This window comes from Oenanthe melanoleuca, chromosome 2 (genome assembly GCF_029582105.1).
Source record: "Oenanthe melanoleuca isolate GR-GAL-2019-014 chromosome 2, OMel1.0, whole genome shotgun sequence".
In the NCBI taxonomy this organism is placed as follows: Eukaryota; Metazoa; Chordata; class Aves; order Passeriformes; family Muscicapidae; genus Oenanthe; species Oenanthe melanoleuca.
The window spans coordinates 28,101,557-28,128,083 of NC_079335.1; the positions used below are offsets into that span (position 1 = coordinate 28,101,557).

At 38.9% G+C, this 26,527-nt stretch overlaps 2 protein-coding genes across 3 annotated transcripts; both read left to right on the plus strand.

The window, feature by feature from the left end:
* Positions 1-221: 221 nt before the first annotated feature.
* Positions 222-10,005, plus strand: ZFAND1 (zinc finger AN1-type containing 1). Of its 2 annotated transcripts, none has more exons than XM_056484653.1 (8): positions 222-302; positions 1,294-1,336; positions 2,553-2,592; positions 2,828-2,955; positions 3,039-3,130; positions 3,944-4,068; positions 6,859-7,014; positions 7,158-10,005. In XM_056484653.1, exons 1-8 carry the CDS (start codon positions 248-250, stop codon positions 7,326-7,328), a joined length of 810 nt encoding a protein of 269 aa, XP_056340628.1. In that variant the 5' UTR covers positions 222-247; the 3' UTR covers positions 7,329-10,005. The 2 variants fall into 2 exon arrangements, with proteins under 2 accessions (XP_056340628.1, XP_056340626.1); XM_056484651.1 differs by lacking the exon at positions 222-302 and adding an exon at positions 358-716.
* A 939-nt stretch (positions 10,006-10,944) lies between these two features.
* On the plus strand, positions 10,945-20,767 carry IMPA1 (inositol monophosphatase 1). The gene is made up of 8 exons (XM_056484720.1): positions 10,945-11,244; positions 12,530-12,663; positions 14,534-14,638; positions 15,858-15,903; positions 16,053-16,161; positions 16,865-16,973; positions 18,402-18,553; positions 18,970-20,767. The coding sequence occupies exons 1-8, from the start codon at positions 11,182-11,184 to the stop codon at positions 19,086-19,088; spliced, it is 837 nt and encodes a 278-aa protein (XP_056340695.1). The 5' UTR covers positions 10,945-11,181; the 3' UTR covers positions 19,089-20,767.
* Positions 20,768-26,527: the final 5,760 nt, after the last annotated feature.

The following is a 26,527-nucleotide window of genomic DNA, read 5'->3' on the forward strand; positions in this document are numbered from 1 at the left end:
AGGCCGCAGCCGCTCAACCGCCCTCCCGCAGCTCCGAGCCGGAGGGGCGGCCCGGCCTCAGCCTCAGCCCGGCACGGGCGGGCCCGGCCCCGGCCTCAGCCTCAGCCCGGCACGGGCGGGTCCGGCCCCGGCCTCAGCCCCAGCCCGGCACGGGCGGGCCCGGCCCCGGCCTCAGCCCCAGCCCCAGCCCGCCCCGGGGCGGGTCCCGCCGGCCCCGCCGCTTCTCCGCCTCCTGCGTGCGGCCGACATGGCGGAGCTGGAGCTGGGCAAGCACTGCGGGGTGCCCGACTGCCGCCAGCTCGGTAAGGGAGAGCGGCGGGCCCGGCCGAGACGGGGATGGGGGCCGGGACGGTGCGGGGGTGCCCCTTGTTCGAGGAGTTTTCTGTGCTGCTGCAGCCCTGCACGGTGCGGTGCCAGCGCCTGTCACCTCGTTTGTGTCACTGCGTGGTTAATAGCCCGCTTGCCCCTCCGCACACTTGCTTGCCTTCAGTGATCCCGGAGAGTGTGACTGGAAATGTGATTTCAGAAAGAAGCAGCAGAACCGCCTGTACCGAAAGCTGCCTGAGGGACCACTCAGAGATGATCGTGACCTGGTCCAGTTGTGTGGTGGTCTGTCAGCATGAAATCCGAAGGATGGAAAAGCAGAGTAGTGGGCTGGACCTGGCATTTGCTGCCATTAATGATGTGTTCGGCAGAGAGTGAAGTGATTTTTATCTGTAAGAATTCATGTGATAGGCAGGGAATGTGTACAGAGGCTTAGGAAGTGTGTGCAATTTTAATCACCCAATTGCACGAACCAATCGTACAAACGATATGATGTGAAGAAGGGGCAGGGTCGTTATGACTGTCCAGTGGAGGACATGCTCTCCCTTACAAAGAGCCAGCATCACCTCTAGTTGGCATAAAAAAACATAAATTGTCCACTGTCAGTAAATAGTGTTCTGAGTGGTCTCACAATAAATTCAGTTTTTAACATGACTAGTAATTTTTATGGCTAGCCATCTGTTCAAAGCTGTGTCAAAGCTTGATATTGAAAAAAATTGAATTTAAAACCTGATTCCAACTTCTGGAATGTATATAATTTACCTGCTCATATGTTTTTCCATAATACTAATTAGAGGAGTTAACAAAAGCCACGTCTAGTTAAAGTATAGATGCAGTAGCTAAGTGTTCTTCTAAAAATACCTACCCTGTGATGTTGGTAAGCAAAAGTTAATAATGTGAAAATTAAGCTAGAAACTATAGAAACAACAACCATGTTGTCGTAACTGAAAACAAATCTCTTTGTTTCAGATTTTCTTCCCTTTGTATGTGACGGCTGTTCAGGTATCTTTTGGTAAGTGCATAGAATCACAGAGTATCTCAAGGTGAAAGGGTCCCACAAGGGTCAACAAGTCCAACTCCTTACTCCTCACAGGACTAAAACTAAAGCATATGACTAAGTGTCATTCAGACAGTCCTTGAACTCCAGCAGGCTTGGTGCTATGACCACTTCCTTGGGCAGCCCATTCCAGTGCCCAGCCACCCTCTCTAAGAACATTTTTCTAATGTTCAACCTGAACTTCCTGTGACACAGCAGCTTTCCTTTTGCTTGTGTTGTATGCGGGTCACCAGGCTTTCCTCATCCCAGGTGAAGAATCCCTTGCTCTCATTAAATTTCAATACAATGCCTAGCTCTCCAGTCTATCCAGAATCTCTCTGTGTGACTTCACCCTCAAGGGAGTTCATAGCTTCTCCTGGTTTAATATGGTTAATATGTATCCAGATCATTCATAAAAATACTAAAGAGCACTGGCACTAAAATTGAGCCCTGGGGTACTCCACTGGCCACCAGCTTGAAGCAGTTGAATTAACTGTGACTCTCTGAGCCCAAACCATCAGCCAGTTGCTCACCCATCATACTACAGACTTGTCTAGCTGTGTGCTGGACCTTTTGTCCAGAAAGACACTCTGAGAGACAGCATCAAAAGCTTTGCTAAAATGCAAAACACCACATACCTACTCCTTCCCAGTGTCAACCTTGTCACAAAAGGAGATAGCTGATTATGTTTTCTTCTTGAAAAAAATTTGAGGTGTCTTGCAAGGTTGAAATCAAGGCCTGCACCTTGATTTACACTTCAGGTTAACAGAGGGCAGCTGAGAGAAACTCAGATATTGGGGGCAGATTTCACTTCTAACATAGCAGAAGCCTTCAAGGGATTTTTGCCATTATGGAGAGTGATTGAAAACCCATTAAAACAGACAAACTCTGGTTGCTTTGAGCTGAGCTCTTCAGCATGCTAATGTCTTCATTCACTTGAAATGGTTTGTTTATCTTGAGGCATTCGTTCCAAAAGCTAAATGTTTTACAATCAAAGAATATGACTTATCCATTCAAGAAGTGAAATGCATAGGATAGAACAAACTTTGGAGAAGATTCATTACCTAATTGAAGTTTTGCCATGATAAAACTTGTCAGATTACTCTTTAAACACTTAAATGTTTTCACATGCAGGTGTTTTTTTTCCTGGAATGTTGATAACAGTGTGATATTTTCTTCTTTTTCCGCAAAGCCTTCAGCACAGAAGCCGGGATGCTCATGGGTGTTCTGAGGTAATCTAATAATATATGACAGCCATAAATTAAAATTCCATGCAACTTAGCTGTGTGTTTTCAAACTAGATGAATACATGTGGTATATAAGTATGAATTAAAATTAGAAGAGAATAGCTGGACCAGGTTTGCCCATAGAACAGAGAGCTAGCACAGATCTTTGGGAAAGCCGGGATGGTAACTCATATCTGTAGTATCTGTTTATTTGCACAAAATATTTTTTACTTACTCCTAGGTGAATATAAGAAACAGTTCTGTGAAACCTGATCAGCACAGATCTTACCCATGCTCATACAAGGACTGCAATGGAAAGGAGCTTTTGCCAGTGTTATGTCCTTACTGTGAAAAACATTTTTGTCTCAGGTGAGTGGAACTGAGTGTTTAAACATCAGTATTCATTCACTGGAATGGAAAAGGCAGTAGAAGTTCTACTTTGTTGTTTACAGACATCGTCATCAGTCAGACCATGAATGTGAGAAGCTGGACACACCAAAACCCCGAATGGCTGCCACCCAGCAGCTTGTTCAACATATTATAGGCAAGTACAGAGGAATATATATTCTTTTTCTTATTTTTTTTCCCCAAACATTATTTGAGCTTCTGATCCTCCTTTGAGGGGTCAGGTTTGACCAAATAAGAAGAAAGGACGGGAGTTCCTTGATTAAATAGCCCTAAACTTACATGTCAGCATTTAATACTGTTCATCTAAACTGAGGCAAAACAACAGTACAAGGAGAATCTCTAAAGAATAAATAGGGCATAGATTTCTTTCAGAATTATTGTTTTGTTGTCATTCGACAAGTACTATAATATAATCAATTGTACCTAGCCATTATTATTTACGTATTAATTAATGTGCAAATAATGCAGTTGTGTTGGATGTGCATGTCAATCTGCTAGGATCACACCTACACGATCAAGATGGCCAGAAAAGTCTGATTCTACCATGCAGGTTTTGCAGGTTTTAAACAAGCTTTAGGATGGAAAAGAGAATAAACAGCACTGCCAGCTGGACAGTGGGGTTATGTGTAGAAAGGAGGACCTGAAATGTTGCCATATGAATGCTGTGATGGCCACAGGTGTAGAAACTTAGGAATTTCTATCTATTTGGCTTTTGCAGCCTGTGTTTACATGGTGATGTTTACAAGGTTCATCTGCCTTTCACTGTAAAAGAATTCTGCTAGAACTAAAAATTCTGGTGCATGACTTTGGGAGATTATGAACAGACATGAAAAGGGATGGGATCCTTGGCAATACAATGGGACCCAGCAGACTAAGTGGGTCTATGTCATATAATATGCTCAGGAAGCTGTCAGAATGATCACACTAACTGGTATAATATTGTTCACAGATTCTAAAAAAAGTGATGAAGTGAAAAGCAAAAAACGTAAAGGAGCAAAAAACAGTGAGACGGCAGCAAAAGTGGCATTAATGAAACTGAAAATGCATGCATGTGGGGACAACTCCCTGCCTCAGGTCAGTGATGTTTGTTTTCAGTAATTGAATTCTCAAAGGAACTGGAAAGTTTTCTATATTGCTTGATCTTCATCGAGTTCCCTCAGCTTGGTTTTGGATATAATTTTTCAAGACCACAATCCCTTAAATGTATATTTCAGCCTGGTACCCAAAAGTAATCTCACAAGTCTTATGTCAGTTGTAAGATGTCTGTGTGGGGTTTGGAGCAGTGGAGTCAAATTCTACTTTTTTATAGCAGAAATGTATTTGCCTGCCACATGGCTGTCACATAGCAAGGACAAATGGGTTCTTTTGGGGGCTCTTGGCAGAAGGATGACAGCACTAAGCTGCATTAAAGCTTATTATTTTAGCAGAATTTGATGATCAGCAGAGAACAGAATTTTATTATTAGATCAGAACAGGATTTCTAGAATCATAGCACAATTTTTAAGTAGTGCAGCACAGAATTTTATAGCAATCTTAGCTTGTGGTTCCTTATCACCTGGACCCTTTGCAGAGTGTCTCAATACTTGGCTAGTAATTTCAATATTTCAGATCATCTAGCCCTGAAACATATAATTGCTTGACTGAATTAATAATGTTCAGGCATTGCAGTGGACAATGTAGTTTTATCATAAGAATGTGCCTTAAAAGTTTGAGTTTGCTAATTTTGAGATGTAGAAGGACGAATATGCCAACTTAGATTGGTAACAAGATATTTCAGGTGCAGATTCAGCTACTCACCCAGAATTAGCATCTGAAGATTGAGGGTGTTGTATATACAACACCATTTGTATGTGTAAAAAACCTGTTTTTGAGAAATGATTTTTATAAACAGAATGACACATTTATCATCCCATTTGTGAAACAGGAAGGAAGGAGGTACACATAAAGGTCAGTACAATACAGTGGGTGTTGTGATCATCTTTTTACAGCTGAGGTTTCTGCAAAGGTAAAGTGATGATTCCTTGGGCATACTCCAGGTTTGTCCAGGCCAAAAAGTTTCACTCATTTCCTGAAATGATAAGAAATTACTCATTGTTGGGAATTATCCAAACCTCAGTGAGGGTAAACGGAGTCCCCATTTAGCAACAGTTTTTTATGTGCCCTTTACTGTGAGAATTAGTAAAGGGAGTTAGTTAGACAGGTATTTTAAACTTCATAAGGGTAGTTAATTAGAATATTGTCATCCTGAAAAAAGAGAAGGGCTGACAGTAGGGAGTTTATTAGACATTTTACTGGTTGGAGAGCAGGAAAATGAGCTGCTTCCACTGGGCATCTGGTGAGTTGGTTATTTTAAACATCAAACAGCTTCAAGTAGGGCTTTACCTCATTTTCTCATAACTTTGCCCTAGAGCTCATTTTAGTGCACCATTCCACTTCTTGACTGCATCATTACTTTGAGGACAGGTGTAACACCCAGACAACTCCATGACTGTCCTACCATTCCTGCATTTTTTTTTTTCTTTTAATGAATGCCATTTTCAGACTGCACAGCAGAGGGCATGGGAGTTTCAGCAAACTCCTGCCAGAGTGGTAAGACCATCAGCTTTACCACAAGCAAAAGCTTTCCCTAAGCTGTCCTTATTTAATCTCCAGTAAGGATGTAACATCACCCCTCGGGTGTTCAAGGGAGAAGTCCAACATAATTAATTTGCCAAGTGGACCAGGGGGCTTATTTCCTGCCCACAATCCATTTGGTCCCCAGAAAAGGTGACCTCTTTTTGAGGCACTGGCATTATTTTATCATCAATTGTTTTAATAGTCCTGTTGGTGTTCTCCTGAATGCAGCTCACAGAATATCCATACTGAGTGTATTTAGGTTTCCTGGTTGCATTTGCTGGTTTTGGGGGATGCAGGGAGACAAAAGCAAGTTCCAATTTTACCTTAACAATTGCATAAGAAACCACTGCTCCATTTACTCCAGTTACCAATATTTTCTGACGTTTCAGAGGGATAGCTCCAGGACATGATTCTCTTTTCTTCTGTGTGAAGAACACTCTCAGATTTCAAGGAAAATGCACAGGCTGAAATTCAGAGTCAGTTTTATAAATATGGTTGAGGTAGTTCCATATGTTCCTAGGGAACGCATAAGTAAATGCTTCAAAAAGAAGAGTTCTGTCTTGTTTGATAGTTTCTGGCTTTGACTCAGCAAGGATAATCCTAAATGATGAATATATAGCAGTCATGCTTGCTATATTTTACCTCAGTCCCATTCAGAATCTCTCCTTCATAGATTACTCTTGACTTTTCTTAAACAAATTTTTCAGTCTAGTAGAAAGGGTGTTTAGTACATAAAAGGAGGATACAGTACAGGATAAAGGATTAACTTACCATGATCTGAATGCTGGTTTGTGAAGCAGGCATTTTAGTACAGTGAACTGCTCTAACTGCTTTTGCATTCCAACTTGAGACACTATACTGCTGCCAAAAACAAATACTGCTTATTCAAACTCACCTTTTTCTCACGAGGGCAGATACCTTTTCATGTGTGTCTATGTATAACACTGTGCTGTGGGACTGGTGGGAAAAGATATTCTCTCCATCTTTAAGAACTTACTGTCCTATATATGCCTGCAGCTGGAGAAGATTTGATTTGATGATCTTGGTCATTTAGATTTTGCAGTAAAATTGTCCTGATAGAATAAAACAAATTTCAGTTAGTAATTTTGGGGCTGAAGTTTTAAGTTTTTTATTGAAAAACTTTAAAAAGTTTAAAGTTTTTCTTTAAAAAACTTAGCAGATGTATATGACTGGAATGATGTGTTTCTTCTGTGGCTAATTTTTGTTTTATTTTTCATGTTTTTCTAGACAGAAAGAATTTACTTTCAAGTATTTTTACCAAAAGGGAGCAAAGAGAAAAGCAAACCTATGTTCTTTTGCAGTAAATGGAGTATTGGCAAAGTAGTAGATTTTGCAGCTTCCTTAGCAAGCCTTAAAAATGACAACAACAAATCAACATCCCAGGTAAGTCAGCAATAACAAACATTTTCCATGTTGTTGCACTTGGGTTTTAGTTTTTCTTTAGCCTTCTGTGCCTCTCCCACCCCACTTCTTTCATCTTGGATAGGCAAATCTTGGCATTAATTTCTGTGCTGTTTGTTTTACAGAAACTGAGATTATGCCATACTGCCTCTGGAGAAGCCTTGCCATTTGAGCACACACTGGAAACATGGCTATCTGATAAAGACTGTCCACTGTACAATGGAGGGAATATAATTCTGGAGTATCTTGATAATGATGTTCTATTTATAGAAGATACAGAATCCTACTTTAGTTAGTGAATACATTTTCACAAACAAAAAAATCTAGTATTTTTTAGAAGCATGGTATCAAAGCAAGTCCAGCTTTCTTTTAAAAATCACTGGTATGCCAGAATCTGTCTTCCATTGTAAAGACACAATTTCCATCAATTTCTCAGTTGCTTGACTGCAGAAGAACTGTGTCCTGAAAGGAAAATAATAATAAATAATATTACAGATACTCACATTCTAGAATAAATTCTTGCTGTATTGAGCTGTATAATATTAAGAATGTTTTCTTAAATTTGGTATTTATTTTTGTATAAGTGGTGGGGACGGTATGTCTTTATAAATAATGTGAATGTAAACTTGCAGTATGACAGTTTTCTGAAGGAAAGAAACATATTACACTATTGCAGCATCTTCTCTGCATCTATACAAACAGATTTGATTGCATTTGGAAACCAGCACTGTCCATGCACCAGGTCCACATTTTCTCTTTGTTATAGTTTAATGACATTTAGAAGGAAAGCTTTATGAAGCAAAAGTCAATTCACTCAGGTGTCATCCTTATTGTCAATCTCATTGTGTGATTAGGTGGGGGATAAGAGATCTCAGTAAGCCTATCACTTATTTTGCTTTACATTACTCTTTACTGTAGTTTTAACATGACTTTGGTAGGAATAAATTACTTTATTGGATGTGGTGTGGATGTCACACAAACAAAGGTGGTTTTGATTTCTGTGAAGGAAAGGGTTTTCAGTGGCTGGATATTTTGGAAATCTTCATCCTCTGGCAGTTGAAACTACAGGAGCATTTTTCTGCTTTCCCCTGCCAGTCTCTCCAGTTGTTATCTTGCTTTCCAGTACAAGGAACAGTTCCTTTTTTCCTTGTTATTTATTTTCCTCCCTTTCATCTGCAATTGTCTATTCATCTTTCTTTTTATCTTAGGCTGCTGTGGTACAGAATATGCAGTAAGAGGCCAAGCAGCCTTGTGGAACCAGTGAGTTGGGAAGAGCCCTAAGCAGAACTTGTTCCCTGCACTGTTGCTACAAAAGCAAGTGGAAAATGCTGCTGTGCAACAGGGTCATTTCTCTTCTTTTTAGCAGAAAATCTTTATTCTCTACTTACACCCTTCCTCCTGCCCCTGATTTTTCTGCCTTAGCAGTTGCAGGCAAAATAGTTGAAATAACACTTTCATGTGATTAAAGAGAAGATAGACTTGGGATGCAGGAAGTAAATCTTTTGGGAGACCTCAAAGGTTTTACCAGGGTTGCTTTCATCAATTGCCAGTAATGGCTAAGGGCTGTCAGCCTGTAAATGACAGTACAAACATGGCAAGTCACAGTCAATATGACTCCAAAAAGTTTTCACTATCATCTTATTCCAGGAATGTGTCCAGGGTTGTACACAGAAGCTCATTCCAGGTAGTTTTCAGAAACTGAGAAGCAAAACCAAATTAGTCTGACAGATAAATAATTGAGAAGAGGTGAAAACTCCACCCTAATCAATGGTACTAGGAACAATAGAAGAAACTTTTCCAGACTTTTAGGATCTTGCCTAGGCTATAATTGTTCTCATTTTACCTTTTAGATTCCAACATATCTTTACTTAGCAGTTTTCTTTTGTTTTTGTGGGGTTTTTAAAACTTACTATCTTATAACATTTTCATACAGAAAGTTCAACAACTGCATTTGAAAAAAAAACAAACCAAAAGACTGGAGTAGTCTGTCTGCATTTGAAACCACTGTAAATTTTACAGGCCTGTGCTTAGAAGGTGCTGAACTGTTTCACTTCAAAGTTAATAAATAAAACTTTAACTTCTGGTAGATACAAAAAAAGTATGTAAAGTTATGCAAGCAAGAAGAGGAGTTTATCAAAAGAAATACTTCCTGATTTTAAGTCAAACTAAAAAAAATGTTAATATCAAGCATTTTACTTGTTCTAGCTGTGATTTTAGAGAATGCACAAGGTCAAGGATTTACAAACATATTTATAAGATGCTGTGGTAGCAACTCCTGGCCTTGTTCTGGTCCCAGTATTGCTACAAGGTTGCCTAGCATGTGTTTATAATATACACAACAGGAAAGGGTTGTATTAACACCAATTCTACCTAGATACAGGACCTGTTAGATCGGCTGGGCAATGCTGTAGTAAACAAGAAATAATGTATCACTAAGACAGCAGGCATTAATTTCTCATACTTGTATTTTCACAATTTTCTGTTATTGTGTCTGTTTTGGAAAAGTATGCACCCTGGGGTGTGATCAGTCTGGTTTGCAGACTTTTTATCACTAGGTCACCTCTGTTCATCCAGTTTATCAGGTGACACATAAAAATACACCTTGGAGCTTAGTTTTCCTCCTAGTAGCCTAATACATAAAATACAATATTTCAGCTGCAATAGAAATTGTGGTTTCGATTAGGAAAATTCTTTTATTTGTTACTGTTTTACGTCTGCAGATTTTAAGGTGAATGCAGAAATCTCCTGTAAAACCCTTGCTGTAATGTTAAGTATACATTAGTGATGCCAAAGCCATTTGCATAACACTCATGCAGTCCTATATCGATTGTATTGAGGCATGTTCAGCTGCTTGCCTCAACAGAAACCGAATCTGAGCCAAAGTGCCTCTTTCAATGGTGTCTGCTCTTGGTGTAACTGTGTAAAGAACGATTTGCAAAATAATCAATAAAAATACAACTTATCATCTCTGTAGTTCTTTAACGACTGTGAATACTTTAAAAAGCAGGCTAATTCCTGTTTATGAGATGGGAAGGAGGAAATGTGGAATTGCACAGTGACCTGCCCCACACAACAGATTCCGTGAGAGTGGAAATTGTTTTTCAGTGATGTAGAAAGGACAAAATTTTGTCCCTTTGGCCTAGATGTGCCTTGGGTTGGCATTAGGACAATGGGATAAGACTGCTTCTTTTGGTGTGGTCGACATTTTATGATTATTTTAAGTATAAAGCAAATTGCAACCCTTCCCTGTTTAGCCAGATCACCATTTTACATAGGTCAATCAGTTACATCGCTTGCAATTTGTGAGGACAAAACAAGCCCTCACTGTTTTGCCTTTATTTGATGACAGAAAATAAGCTCACAGGAGGGAAAAAAATTAAACTGGTTTAGTCAGGCTTGGAAAGCTTTTTCCTCTGTATGATTTTATTTAGTATTGAAGCAAATAGCTTTCAGAAATCGTTGAGCTCTGTGAACTCGCCCTCCGTGAGGGTTCTGAGGCACTGGCACAGGTTTCCCAGAGATTATATGGATGCCCCACCCCTGGAAGGGAACCGGGCCCGTCGGATGGGGCTCTGAACAACCTGGTCTAGTGGGAGATGTCCCTGCCCACGGCAGAGAGGCTGCTTTTGATCTTTGAAGCTCCTTCCAACCCAAACCATCCTTTCAATTCCATGATCAACTTCCATCGCGTGCTTCATGGCAGAGCATTTACTATACCGCGGCGCTGCCACGTCCAATTATTAACAAGAAGCCGACATCAAAGCCCAATTGCAACACTTTCCCTGTAAATTTTGACAGCGCCGGCGCCGAGGCGGCCGTGCCCGGCCCCGGGCTCGCTCATGCGCAGGCGCGGCCGCGCCGAGCGGCGGAGGAGGAGGCGGGCCCGGGCCTCGCGCGCGGCGCCTGCGCTGGGCGGGAGCGGCGGCGGGAGCGCGGCGCGCGCAGCCGCCATTGCGGCGCCGTGAGGGGCCGAGCGTCCTGCGGCGCTCCCGGGGCGGGGCCTGCGCGCTGCCCGCTTCCTCATCCGCACGGTGCATAACCCGGGCGAGGCGAAAACCTTCCAATTTGTGAAAAAACAAGAAAGGAAAAGAGCCGTGATAATTTTGGACATTAATCGCTCCTATTCCTAGGCTCTTTATCTCGGGAAAAATGGCAGATCCCTGGCAAGAATGTATGGATTATGCAGTTGGTTTAGCAAGGAAAGCTGGGGAGGTATGTATAAGCTCTTTATAAATAATAATATGATTTATTGAGTCTAATATGCGTGTAACTTTTGAAGGAGGATGATGTTGAAATAGTGTTTGTCAAAAAGCTAAATGGGCAGAATAGTTTGTGTTCAAGTGCAAGATTAGAGTGTTTTATATTTGCAGCTTGGTCAACTTAAGAAAACAACTTTTTGCTTTTCCTTAGCCTGGAGTCCGGTTAAAAACTAAGGAGTAACTTTTATTCCTTGAATTTGATTTTAAAATAAAATTCAGAATTATGGTAAACAAAGAGCATGTCAATTTTCCCCCTTAAACTACTTCTTTCTGCCTTATTATTTTACCACCTGAAGCTGGTGACAGTCTTTCCTGTGAGCAGCTCAATCAGCTTTCTGCGGTGGTTTGTTGACAATAATTGCAGACAATACCATATTGTGTTTCTCCATCCTTGGAGTGTCCGAGGCCAGGTTGGACAGAGCTCTGAGTCTGGTCTGGTGAAAGGTGTTCCTGCCCGTGGCAGGAGGGCTGGAACTAGATGATTTTATTAAGCTCCTTCCTTCCCAAACCATTCTGTGATTGCTTCTCTTCATGAAGGCTGCTTTGCTTCTGTAAATAAGAACCATCCCTTACAGTGGTGGTATTTTGCCATTTGAGAACAAGAAGAGGTTTGTGCATGTTGGCAAAGCCTCAGCACAAGTGGTTACCAAATGTTTGGTTCTTAGTAGTTCTTCTTAGTACATTTGGAGGCTGTGGCAGCCAGACAAGATGACACATGTACTAATTCTGTCCCCTGGAGGTGCAAAATCTGTGAAACATTGTCTCCGCAACGACCTCATTAAAGTCTTCCTTCAGAAGATCCTTCTGAGTTACATTAAAATAGTTCTGTGGGCTCTGAGGTATGGATTCTTGCTTAAGCTGATACTGATAGTTTTAAGGTCATAAATGCAGGGTCTGGCTAAAAATAGCTGACTTGAGCTCAGTGTTAGGTGTTTTATTCAACCCTGGCATTTAAATTTGTAAAATTTAAAACTGGTCCTAATGAAATGGACCTCAGGTAGTTTCATGTACCTGGAGATCCTTCTGTAGTACTTAAATTTAAGGCCATGTAAAACTTTGTACTTTGTAGAGATGTAAGTCCCAGCTCCTACAGTTAAATCCAGGTTATGTCACTGCTTGTGTTTGTGTTTTGTGTGTGCAGTATAAAAAATGACCATAAAAATGGTGCTCAAATTTTTTTTTTAAACTAATATTTTTCAGATTGTTAACACTGAAGGATTTTCTTTTCCTTTTAACAGATAATCCGTGGAGCACTCAAAGAAGAAATATCTGTTATGACTAAAAGTTCACCTGTAGATCTAGTGACAGAAACTGATCAAAAAGTAGAAAACTTCATTATTTCTTTGATAAAAGAAAAGTATCCTTCTCACAGGTATGGCTTGTTGTATGCTTTTGACAGAAGAAAAATGGAAAGTTTACAATTTTGCATGGTAAAGTTTTATTACAACTGGCATGCTGGAAAGTTGTAGCATTACCTTCTATAAATTAAGTATTTTAAAGTAGTAGTGGGTTGAAGTTTTGCCCAGTATTGTAGCTACAAAACAAGGTGTCCTCAGATCTGCTGACATGAGACAAAACTTAGGCTGAAAGTCACTTCCACTTGAGCCAGCTGTAATAAACTTCTTGGTTTTTGTGTTGGAAAGTCAAATGTAGCCCCAGGAGACCTGGAACCCAAATTTCTTGTCTGCTTTTGAAACTAGTGTTCCTTTGCTGTCTGTGTGGGATGGGTCCTGTGGAACTGAGTGTGCCTTTGGCAAATCTCATACAGTTTTACAATGTAAAACATTCTTAAAAGAAGACAGGATCTTCTTGTTCTGCATAACAGAAAGATTGTCATACAAAATATTGGTTTTCTTAATTGGTCTTCCCCTTTTTTCCCTTCTCCCTCCCCTCTCTGTACCTGTTCCCCACCCCCTGTAAAATGTATCCTTGAAGGGTATTCTGTATGTATTTTGCTTACATGGGTTTGTCTTTAGCATTTTGACATAATGGCTCAAGTTTAATACAGTTTCCTTAAAGTCAGTTTGCTATATTTTTTATTTTATTTTCTTGGAGATTTTGTTATTGTAGCTGTATGTGAAGATGTGTAGAACTGGAACAACTGAGGAGGTACAAAAGTTCTGTAACCAAATTAGTGTAAGCATACAGACCTGTGGAATGACCTTGAAACACCAGTTTCTGTGACATTGATAAGCATTTTAGAATATTTTAGCTTCTTTTTATTTTAAGTAACCAATGTCACATTAGACATAATGGTGCTGAACTTTTCTTCTGGTGAATTAGTCATCCACCTATATTCAGTCTCATTTTTCTGAAGGTCTGCTGTTTTTTGGAAACATGCTGTTTCTTTCTGATTAGTCATCTTCACTTCTGAAGTTAATCATAAAACTCCCAATCAATATTAAAGGGACCTCATTTGTTTTCTCTCAGTGGTTATTTTACATGTTTTTGGAGGAAAACATTTGTTTGCTGCAAACTTTTCATAGGTTGAGTAATGTGTGATAAATTGTGACAACCTGCAAAAGGCCTGAAGGAGAATTCCACCCACTCAGACTCATTCTAATAATTTTGCAGTCTGAAACACTTTCATGAGCAGCAAAACTTGTGAAGTTTGGGGTGCTGTGGCTTCTGTTTCCTTGGGGTTTAGTACTGTGGCTGAGCATGCACTTACCCATCTTCTTCAGGAACTCTGGTTTGAATTTCATCCTTTTACCATGTTACTTTTTTGTTATGCTTGTAAAACTGAACTTTTGGGATTATCAACTTTCAATCATATTTGGGCTGAAATCAAATTTAACAGCTGCTGCAGTGTTCTAACCAGGTACCAAAGACCACAAAGGTCTTTCTTCACTGAAAACACAAGCTGCAAAATAATATATAGCACAAATAAGCTGAAAGGTGCAAATTTCTATAGATATTTTGAGTAAAATTTGGTGATGCTGTTACTAGAAAAAATGATGAAAACTTCCATGTTCTGAATGCTAAATTCTGGTATTATTTCTGTGTTGAAACATAAAATTCTTTTCCCCATGTATTGTGCTTATCCTTGACACCATAAATATTCATCCAAGCTTGATCAGATATGTCTTGTGCTTTCAAGATAAATAATGTATTTCCCAGCTTTTTGTATGTGAACGCTGGTCGTGCTCAAAGCTTCATCTCACTTTTAAGAATTTCTAGGACAATGTTGTAATTCAGACATTTTAAACAACTTCTGTCTCTTAAATGTGTTTCTACTGTAGCTTTATCGGAGAAGAATCTGTTGCAGCTGGAGAGGGCAGTGTTCTGACAGATAACCCCACATGGATTATAGACCCTATTGATGGAACTACCAACTTTGTACACAGGTCCATCTTTCTTTTTTATTTTTAATGTCAACTGATTACCCTTTTTCTTTCTCCAGTTCCATGAAAGAAAGGTTGTTTTTAATTTATAAACTGCTGTGAAAGAGATACTATGAACTTTTAATAGTTACAAATTGCTACTTACTGAGAGCCATTGCAGTTTTTGCAAGTATTGTAGTATTCCCGTGAGTATTGCAATAATCTTGCACTGTTACTTACATCAGGTGTTCCATATGAGGCCTGTATTATATAGCAGGGGTCAGCAGCCTTTGGCATGGAAGAGGTTCCAAAGATAGATGGGCAGATTTTAACAGTAACAGGTTTCTGAATAAGAAGTTGCATTATCTTAGAAAGGGAATAACAGCCTCAGGTGCTGATTTCTAAGAAATTCCAAATCCATTGACATCTAGGAGCCCCAAGTAGGAAAGAAAGCAGGATATCACCAGTGGTATTTCACACCAGGATGAGGAGGGCACTTACAAAGTAACACTAACAGCCTATTCCTTACATCTTTTAAATGTGATAGATTTTGGCCCCAGTGAGCTTCTCTGAGTCTGCTTGATTTCAGTTCTGAAATGACTGCTGCTATGTGCTTTCAAACACCTTTTGAATCTTGCTAAATAATGTGTTTAGAAAGTTATAAAAGAACCCATTCTGCTGAATCTACAGGCTTAAAAGTTGGTATTTTCTGCATAAAGAATAAAAGCAAATGTTTGAGAATAGAATAAAAAGGTAAAAAGTAATTAATTACTTGATTGTTTCAAACTTAGACTGAGATGAAATCCACCATCATCCCACTGTCTTCACCCTTCCTGAATTCTTCAATATCTGTTTTTGATGGCTTTTGGTGGAGAAAGGGGAGGTGGGGGAAGAGGTAACTTGGTTCTTTTTGAGACCATTTTGTTCCTTCTATGAAAAGTTAGTAGTATAGAGGCTTGTTTGCGTTCTTTGGCTGTAAAAAACAGTCCCTAGGCTAGGAACAGCTGTAACAGGAATGGCAGCCCCTAGTGGGTAGAAAGGTTTGTGTTTCAATTGGTAATCAGTGTGGTTGGCTCTATTTTCAGCTAAGTTGTTCAAATTCCAGAAAACTGTGTTCTATATAGTCCAAGTTTGTTTTTGAAATATAAATTACATTTAACTGAACTGTCTTTATTAAGAGTAAGCGTGGTAATAAAAAAATTTGGTATCTCACTATAAATTAGTAAAATGTTTTGTTTTGTAGGTTTCCATTTGTGGCAGTTTCAATTGGCTTTGTTGTAAACAAAAAGGTATACTTTTTATTACTTAATATCTAATCAAATCTAAATTAATTGATTGCTTCTAGTTACAGTTAAGTTCTGTAATTTCCTACTTCACAGTAAATAGAAAGAAAGGGAAAAAAAACATTTCCTAAAGGTATTTTTCCTTTTTCTTGCAGATAGAGTTTGGAATTGTGTATAGTTGTGTAGAAGACAAGATGTACACTGCCAGAAAGGGAAAAGGTGCATTTTGCAATGGGCAGAAACTTCAAGTATCGGGCCAAGAAGGTAAGCAGAACTGAGCAGCATCTTTCTGGTAATTACCAGATTGCAAGTGAGACAGGAGAAATTTGGGGCCTGGATATATTGGTATTTCTTAGCTCATAGTTTTGTTTTGCAAGACTTTCTTTTGGCCACGGGCTGTTTAGTTTTGAGAAATATCTTTATGTTCTCTCTGATGCATATGATGTGATCTGTGCAAAATTAGGACTCAACAATTGAAAATTTTATTTCCCATGTATTATGCTTTTGTTGTTTTGTTTCTTTAATTCACTGTATGTCTGCAATCTGTTTGAGATTTAGAGTGAAACAAATCTGCCAAACAATTCAGCTTCTCCCAGGTGGGACCTATTGGTTTGAGTCAGTACCACTCTTCTGTGTTTACAGCCCTACATCAAATAAAATCCATGCTTCAAATAAGATCTTCAAGTATCTCAGGACTGTTTTAATTTTATAGCAATAGAATTTTATGTAGTACATCAATTAATGTATATGCACAGTTGGAGCAGATCATGCTTCTTTCATTTTATTTTATTTTTTCCTGCCATTTTCCAAATAATAACAGATTTTTATATGTTTGATATATGTAATATTTTATTAAGATACCTCACTTTTATTCGGTCTTGTAAGAAAGCAGTGTAGTAAACTCTGCCAGTTACTGTGACAATTTAAGTTGTGCTATTGGAAGAGTGAGGTTTTGTTTCTTTTCCAGACATTACAAAATCCCTTTTAGTAACAGAATTGGGGTCAAATCGTGATCCAGAGGCTATAAAAATAATTCTTTCTAATATGGAAAGACTTCTCAGTATTCCTATTCATGGGTAAGATACTTCCTAATTTTATATATATTTATATATACTGACAGTGGTTGATATTGTAAATATGCTAATTTTTAGAAAGCTTCCATTGTATTATGTTTGGCACCTTAAGTATGAAATACTATTTAAATGTTTCTGTCTAGTAGCTTCCACAGAGAAACTGTTTTTAGCTTTTTCAAGCTGAGACATGCAGAAGAGAAGTGTTGAGAAGCAAAGCATGTTTGGGCTTGCAGAACTACAAAGTTTTGTATTTAGTAGTTAAAAAAATGAAATACAATCCTGTGCTTTTTTTTTTCCCCTAGATAAAACCAGATGAACAGAAGCTATATTACATTTCTTAGTTTCCTTTCCTTGTAGTAATGAAAATTGTTTTGTATATGTATATAAGCCAAATTAGATCTCCCTTTCCTCTTTCAAAATCATGCAATTTTAATTTGTCTGAGTAGTTTAAATTGTCCATAAACTGCTCTTACTTGGCAGTCCCTGCTTCCTGTCTTCCAGATAAACCAAAGTCTACATTTCCACAAACGATTTTGTATAAAGTTGGTTTCAGTAGACAGTTTTTTGTTACTCAACCATATTCATGTTTCTGATCTGACAAGTTTTATGCTGAGATTCTCAGGATTCTTGTTTTGACACTTATCATGTAGATTTTTTTTTGCTTCCAATAACTATTCTGATGTTGTTAAAGAATATATGCTAAATGCGAGTAGGAAATACATTTTAGATGTCTTGTGAGTTCATCTTGGGCATTTTATTTGTAAACAATAGTTTGAAACTGGAGTTGATTTAAGTTGCTTCTTGCAATAGTTTAGCTGCTATCAGTATAATTTTATGTACAGTTTACTGTAATTGAAATAACTGCAGTTTTTTTGTACAAGTCACAATAACTTGCTAAGTACACTGACATTTCCAAAAGAAACTGGAATTTGTGACATGAGGGTTGGGTGAAATTATCCAGACCAAATTTATGCTTTGTAATTTAGTTTTTGTGATTACTCTTAGAAGGTTTGGCAAGTCAGAGATGTTTACTGAGCATCACAAGAGAAACTGAAAAAAAATGGGGTTTCAAAACTGAAAATCTCCTTGAATTCTTTTATTCAAAGAGCATCGTAGACTGTTACTGTTCCATGGGAAATAATCTTCCATAATATGTTTTAGTTTAAGAAATCACTTAAGATGTGTTTAAACAAAAATTGATTAATGTAAATGTAATTTCTAGAAATTTGCTGTATTTTGAAAACTCTTGAAGTTTTGTAAGCAGCACTTCATTCCCAATTTTTTATGTTAACTGCAGCATTTCATCATGCTTGCTCTAGTTCAGTTCACTTCCATCATGACATTTCTGTGTTCTCTGTGCAGTGTACCTGGACACTGCAAACTTTTTTGCAAACTCTTCTCAGTTAAAACAACGTCTTGTATCTCCTTTAGGATTAGAGCTGTTGGTACAGCAGCTGTGAACATGTGCCTTGTGGCAACAGGTGGAGCTGATGCCTATTACGAAATGGGGATTCACTGCTGGGATATGGCAGGAGCTGGAATCATCATTACTGAAGCTGGTGGAGTGCTGCTGGATGTAACAGGTAAATACACAGGCCTGCATAATACTCTTTTGCCCTTTTAAATGCCTAATAGGGAGCAAAATGTAGCTGAAATGGGAAGGCAAGAAGTTCTTTTCAGTCCTCTTCCAAGCTACCACTACTGAACAGTTCCAACCCGTTAATAGATGAAGAACAGGCTGATTGGATGTTCTTAAGCAGCAAGGCTGCTCTTGGCTGACTCCTGTAAAAGTGAGAAAAGACAGTAAACATACACTGAAGAGAATTTAATGCAGCTCATGCAAGATATCTGTTGTGTTATATGCATTTTTGTCCAGAGGAAAAACTTGGTCCTAAATAATAATGTACAATTTATACTCAGTTTTTTCAGTGCTTATTTTCATACCAACTTTAATTTTCTTCATATATAAACTAGTTGCTTTGTTTGCTTTGCTTTCTAGGTGGACCATTTGATTTGATGTCTCGAAGAATAATTGCAGCAAGTAGTCGAGCTATTGGAGAGAGAATAGCCAAAGCACTTCAAGTAATTCCTCTGAGAAGAGATGATGCAACCAACTGAACACCAAAGCTGCACCATAAATGTCCTTATCTAATGTTGTCTCATATTCCCACATGGTGGTCGTTCTACACCTTGAATAGATGGTAGTCTTTCAGTACTGGTGTGGCTGCTAAGTAGAGCTTTGAGATTGAACTACATTCTAAGTAAGCTTTAACTGTTGAGTTTTTATTTAACATCACAATTAGATAAAAATCTAGAAAACAAGCAAATATATGCAGCTACTATTTTCAAGTTTTATACTACACTGGAACACATAGCAAGAGACTCTTTGATGTATAGATAAATAAAGCCTCTCTAGTTCTGCAAGTGACAGAAACAAAACCCATTGTCCTAACACCATATCATCACATCTGATCCTAAACCCAAAAAGATGAAGGTGTTACGGTTTATCCAGTCTTTCTCTATCTGGTCTCCAGTGTATCCGTTTCCTTATCTCATTGCAGTTTTTATAGAGCTGGTTCACACATTTCCAAATCTGTTGGTTTCTTGTAGTTTTGGCTACAATTTAAAACCTTTATTACTTACCTATCCTGGATTTTGTAGTCATCATTCTACCTTTCCAATGGTAGATGGACACAATCTCTTATTTAGCCTCATATGTGGTCAGTACACTTGCAAGTCCACTACAATTTCAAAAGTAATAGTTATTGTGCTGGAAAATACAGCATCTTCCAGACTGAATTCTGAGTATACCTGTCACCAAATGTACTTACTTGAAATCAACATGCAGTATGATTTGCATTTTGTTAACTTTGGTTGGATTTCTTCATAGATGAGTGTGTTTCAAAGTCTAAGGAATCATTAAATCGAAGAGAGTTTTCAGTACTTCAGCTGGGAAAAAAAATAAGACCATAGCCCCTATTTTTTTACATAATTTTCTAATTTTCCATAATTTTTCCTAAGCTGCAAAATCAATGACCAACTAGGACCAGGTTTTAATTGTGTTTTACAGAATGTACACAGAGGAAGAAATATGCCAGAACCTGAAGTGTTTATAATTTAAGAAATGCTAGTAATTCAATTCTAGGTGTCAGTTGTTGTAAACTTTGAAAATTATACTGGTTCTCTGCATTTTTGTATTAAAGATTGTTAAAAGCATCAGTGCACTGTTCAGATAATTAATGCACTTTAAAGAAAAGATGTCAGATCGGTTTTTAGAATGATTTAATTTTTTTTTGTGTTGAAAGTAGTCTCATTGGTTGTTTAGTTAAGACACAACAGTGCTTCAGAAAACCTGACTTTTTGTACTGCTGTCCCACTATTTCTGCTTTAAAAATGGTATATTGAAGTTTCAACAGATTGCATATTATAAATGTCAGGTTTATATATCACTTGATTTTTGCAGATTTTTCAGATACGTTAAAATATAAGATGTATCTAATGCCAGATGATTGTTAACAAGGTCAGCCTCCTACTTAAAGGTCTTCCCAAAAAGCCAGACTTAGTTACTTTACGTTTTAAATACCTATTGACAAGGATGTAAACCTTTTGAGCATTTCACTGCAACTTTATTGCTGTAAATAATGTGTGTGGGATCATGGTTATTTTTGTTATTTTCTGTACCATTTCTGTGGCTTTTGTATAACAAAGTCTGCATAACTTTATTTGTAAAATGGAGATATGTCTAAAAAGTACTTGAGATGGAAGAACATGCTAGAAATAAATACACTTTAGCAGCAGTGGCTTTAGCTGTGCTTCCTTTCCTAGCGTTTATCAGGTCCAGTGCTGTGACCCATCAAGCTGGATCTGTGAGCCTCAAACTGTCGGAGTTGAACACTTTTTCTTGGCCTGTGATGTGCACAGATCATAAACTGTTGTCCCTTTAGATGTAGGATAACATGTGCACCTGCAGTTGGGTTTTGGAGTGACTATTTCAATTTGTTCTAATGAGATCATGGTTCATTAATCAACTCCAATCTCTGACTCAAACTGTTTGAATTATCTTGCCAGTCATTTGAGGTCTATCAGCTGGTTGAAGCATGTAGCTTTCTCATTGTTAGCTTTCATAATAATATTATCTGAGGAATTTTTTTTTTTATGATTTTCTTATCTTGGCCGTCTTCACTCTATTTGTGTTAGAAACTATGTAATTTTTTTTTCACTCTCTGACTGGCAGTTTTCGGCAGCTGCTTGCTTTTTTAATTTCAGCCACTTTTTGTGGAGGATCAGAAATCCTAGTTTGCCACTTTGCTAAACGTTATCTTCTCAGATACCTCTTCAATATTTGCCCACTTCTTTCATGTGAAAAGACACTGATGTAATAATTAAGTTTAAAGACATTTTGTTTCTGTTCTAGCCTGCAATTTTGACAAGTTCTTGTAATAGAGAAGTCAAGATTGCTGTGTATTCAAAATGCTTTTGGGAGTTTATATATATATATATAGAGGTAGTCCCTGAATGTTGAAAATTTTAAGTGTGGTTTTGTTGCTTTGAAAGATGGAGTGGCAGAATTCATCCTCTTAGATTTTACTTTTAATAATTTAAGATAAAATTATGCATTTACAAGATAGCTTTTGCTACGCAAGGAGACAATTGGAAAGGAAGGGCAGTTAGTTATCACAGATTGAACAGACAAAACTGTCAAATTAAGGTCATGAATATTCCTCGAAGATATCAACAATCAAGTACACAGGAAACTTTCTTGCATAGCTTTTCAATGAATAACACAGGACTTCAGCTGGCAAATTCCACTGTAGTTTGAACCTCAGCTCTGAGTGAAAAACATTTACAGGTGCAAGAAAATCGAGTGGATGGAGTCAGCAACTGGAGCTAGTGAAAAAAATAAAAATAAAAAATACTACTGGAAATTAAAGGGCTACATGAGCAAATCTAACTAGTCCCTTTGCTTTTACTTTGAGAGCTTAAATGGTAAACATGGTCAGTAGTTACTTCAGAGTAGGGGACTGATTTTTACCCTGTCACTAAAACAAGTAGTACTACAGAATAGGTAATAGTGACTTCTAGCACAGCTGTGTATGCAGCAGGGGAGGTGGCCTTTGTCTACTGCCCAGGCAATCATCCATCACTGGCCCTCTCCATTTATTGATTTGCTGATAATTTGTGATTGTTTCCTGTGACGGCCTGCAGAGCTTTTCTCTAGCTGCAAAGCAGAGTATTCCAGTAGATGCAATCCTGCAGAGCTTTTCTCAGCATGAAACATTGCCAAAGTCACAAAAGGCTTCAGGCTCTTGCCCAGCCCTCTAAAATAGCCTGGCAGAAAATCCCTCCTCTGCCCACCCGCCCCTTATGGAATATGGACTATCCCTCATATATCTGTGACCTAAAGCTGTGGTTTAATTTTGCTTAGTGTAGTGTCTGTGGGAGCTAGGCATTCTGACTAGATATAAAATATCATCCTGTGGCCTTGGTAATGAAACATTTTAAATAAGGAACCCTTCTTTCTTTTCCTGAGGTTCTTCCCATCGTCCCAAAGCCAGCTGCTGATTCAATTCTATTCATTACCTGTGAGGGAGGTAATTACTTCCTTCACAAGTCTGATCCTGTTGCTAAAGTGCTGGCAGGCTACTCTCCAACAGCACATTGGTTTTGGATCTACAGCAGCTGGCATGGCTGCTTTTTTTTGCACAAATGCCAAGGATCACCAGGATATCCATAATGTGACACCTCAAGAGTGTCAGCCAGATCTCCAGAATGGTAAAAATCAATTTCATCTCTGGATTGCTGCTTGTCCAGCACCAAGAGCAACAGTGAATGTAGTCTGTCACATCGCTCTCCAGTTTGCACAATCTTCACACAAAGATCTGCAGCTTCTTAAAGATCCACAGGAGCTTCTGAAATGTCCTCTGTGCTCCCTATCTACTGTCTGCCTGCTAAAACAACGGGGCAAAGAAAATCTGACACACTTCAAAGCTATGTGCAGCATCTGGAACAAACAAATTGGAGGACTGCGCTCAGCCGAAAGCACATTATGGCACTGCATGAAAGAGCTACAAACTCCCGCCTGTTTGAGGAGGAGAATGGATTAAAGAATGGAATGCTCTCTCCCAAAGCAAAGCACAACTAAATTTCTAGCACAATTCAAGCTATTAAGATGGTAAAAATAATGGTAACTGCACATCCTGTTCCACAAGCTTGTAGCCTCTCTTGATGACTGGTACATTGCCTACATACACTGTGTCATGCTCACTCTTGGTTTGCACAATCCCAGTTGGGATGACTTTTACACTGAGGTGATTCTCTCTACACAAATGTTGCTTTGGCTGGGAATTGGGCCTTCTGTACTCCCATTAAAGTGGGAGCAAAAGAGGAAGAAAATACAATAGCAATGGCTGTGCCACAGCAATAGGTAAGCCAGCCTCCCCTTTTCATGCAGTGGAAGATAAAGATTTACATTTTGTTCTCTCCTTAGCTCAGCAGAGACTAAGTTTACAACCATGTGAATCACTTTCTTTAGAAGAGGTAGTAATGGAAATACTTGAGAATCATCCCATAGATGCTCTTCCTCAGTTGTCTGGGTTGCATTTTCCGCTGCTGCTGTCCCAGCAGAGGCGGCTCCGCGCAGTTTTATCCTGCCCGCGGACGCAGGCGGAGGCGGGTCGGGAAGATGCTCCAGCCGCAGAGCCGCGCCCCTCGCCGCTCCCGGCACAACGCTAGATGGCAGCCGCAGCCAGGGAAACGCCGGGAGGCCCTGGGTTCCTTTATCTAGAGAGCATTCCCCTGCCCACGCCTCCCTTCCACCCTCCTTCTGCTCCCCGTAGTTGTTGTTGGATACAATAACTGAGAGCTATTCAGAAGAATTATGCCAAAATTTTTGGAGGATTTTAGCTCTGTTTTTCCTTGACTTGAGATGGAGTGTGAAACAGTGCCAGCAGGATTAATGTTCTCTCCTTTTCAATGTATGTTGAAGATTGTGGTATTGAGCACAAAAGATCACAATTCTGAATTCTAAAAAAAGATAAAAACCATACAAGTCATTGGATTATGCTACATTTAAGGTTGTAGTATTCCTCTGTATTTTTGCTGTCATAAATTAGGACATGGCTTTTTTAAAGCCTTTCTTTAAGCCTACCAGATAATCTTCTGGACACGCGTGTATTAATCTGTGTGCAGATACAGCCCTGGGACAACAAACCCAGACAAAAATAAGCAGCTCTTTATGAGTTTTGAGATACAACAGTTTTGTTTTCCAAACACAAGCTCTATATTTTGCCTCCAAACATGTTTTGATAATGTGGAGGAACTACAGTAGCTGTGTCTGCATTGTCCCTGTACAATAGTATATTCAGACTATATTTTTCAGGATCTGCTCAAGCATGGACAGGTAACCTGCTTATTTCTGGTTCCATCTGCTTATTTCAAGGTTTCACGGGTCTCTGTGCTGCATCCTGTAAAAAGTTTATTTGTATTTCTGACCTTGCCTACAAAGGCAGTGGCCTAGAGGTCAAGTGCCAATGCTTTACTGACAAAAGGGTCACTCTTTATCTCAGTGTGGCTGTTGAGAGGTACTGCCTCCCAGGAAAAGAGTTTCTCTGGACAAGGCTTTCCTGCCCTCCCTGTAACACATCTGCAGATGCCCTGCCAGGGCACACCACACAGAACATGCCCAGCATAAGTGTGTGCTGCCAGACACATCTCCACAGGCTCTTGGGGAGGCCCCAGGGTACTCTGCTTTCTAAAGACAAGTAGTGAAAGGAGAGAGATGTCCTGTAATGTCTGCAATGCCCTTTAATACAGGTCAGGGTGAATTGAAATAAGTTACTCAGCATGGTATATCTTTTTTCTACTTTGACTTCCCTATGGTGTTGCAAGACTGCTACACTGTCCTTCCTTCCTCAGGTGCAAATTTCCCTTTGGACAAGAGAAAGGCTCCTAATGCTGTTTTTGGCACTTGGGTTCTTGGCCAAGGACTAATAGCAGCAGAAATAGGGACCCAGCTGAGATATGTTGACCTGGGGATTGCTGCAGTGAGAAATCTTGGGGAAGGTAGGAGAGGGGCTTGGCCAGAATAGGCCAACAGCAGCAGGGACAGGATGTCCTTGTTTGGTACCACCTTATATTAGTACTTGCAGGGAAGGTTTCTAGTTTTAGAAAAATCATTATTTTCCAGTTCTCGTGACAAACAGGTATGATGGCATCTATAGAGGTATGTAGAAAACCTCTGTAGGTATTTTCGGTTTTCTATAGTTCCTCCAGAATTAAAACAAATTCAGGTGTAGAAGTTCATCAGGATGACTTTTTTTATTATTAATGGCATAAAACTCTACTTTACTGGATGTTTGCAAAGGCCTGCTGTGGGCAAACAATCACCTCACTACTGAAAGCTAAAAACAATAAAAACACCCTTTATTTCTGCTTCATTATACTTGAAATTGTGGTTACAGTTCTTGACAGTCCTCCAGAAAAACACATTTAAAAGAGAGTAATGGTTAATGTTATTAGAAATTCCTGTTTCAATATTTATTTAGTTGTAATTAGCAATGTATTAGCTGTGTAAAAGTAAATTGTACCCCACTTCATCTGTGCACCTTATTCAGGTCGCTGTGTTGAAATGGAATTCATAATGACAAACTGTCATAGCAGAGGGAGGTAAAAAAGCTTTTCTTCTACAGGCACTTAGATGTTAATAGCAGTTTCCACTGAAAGGAAGTGCAAACCTGGACATAATGATTCCCATCAACAGTCATTTGTGTGTCTGACACTGAAAAACACTGCTATTCAGTCAGATTAATCAATTAGTAGAGAAAATATGTGCTGTTTTCCACAGTACACATTCCAGTTCAGTTAACTTCTCCTATCTTTTATTTAAATATCATAGGAAATTAATAACTAGTAGTAATTAGCTAGAAGTTATTAGTCAGAAGCATTTCTTTCTGCCAGTTGTACCTGCCGACTGTTAAGACTAATACTTGAGATTTTAGGAAATGCCACCCCAGCTCTATATTCAGTTATTTCCTCCAGTTCAGCAGATTCTATTACTAGTGTTTATTTCTTCTTCCCAAAGTTTTCATTGTAATCTTCAGTGCATCTCAACTGAAGTCAAGTGGATTATTCTCCTGGTTAATCCAGATTAGAGAGTTGATTGTCTAGGGTTTTGGGGTTTTTTCAGTTTTGTTTTTGTTTTTAATTTAAATGAAAGAATTATGGACAAAATAGTCAAAGGATGGGAAGCAGAGAGAGAAATCACAACCCTATTTCCTCTCTCAGGTAAATAGGTTCTTCACTGGAGTCCTTTAGAACAGGATACTCTCCTCTCTTCCCTTTTAGAATCACACAACTTAAAGAAGTGAAGGAAAAAAATTTTACAAGACCACAAAAGTACATCTTTTGATTTATTTGAAATGAGCACTAAATGCAGTTACTTCCAACTCCAAACATGGCTCTGGTCCAGAAGGGTCTGTACCTACCCAGAGCCCTGAGGATCTGATGTAATCCATAGTAAAACTTTGAGACTGAGCTTTCTGGAAAACAGATATTTGCAT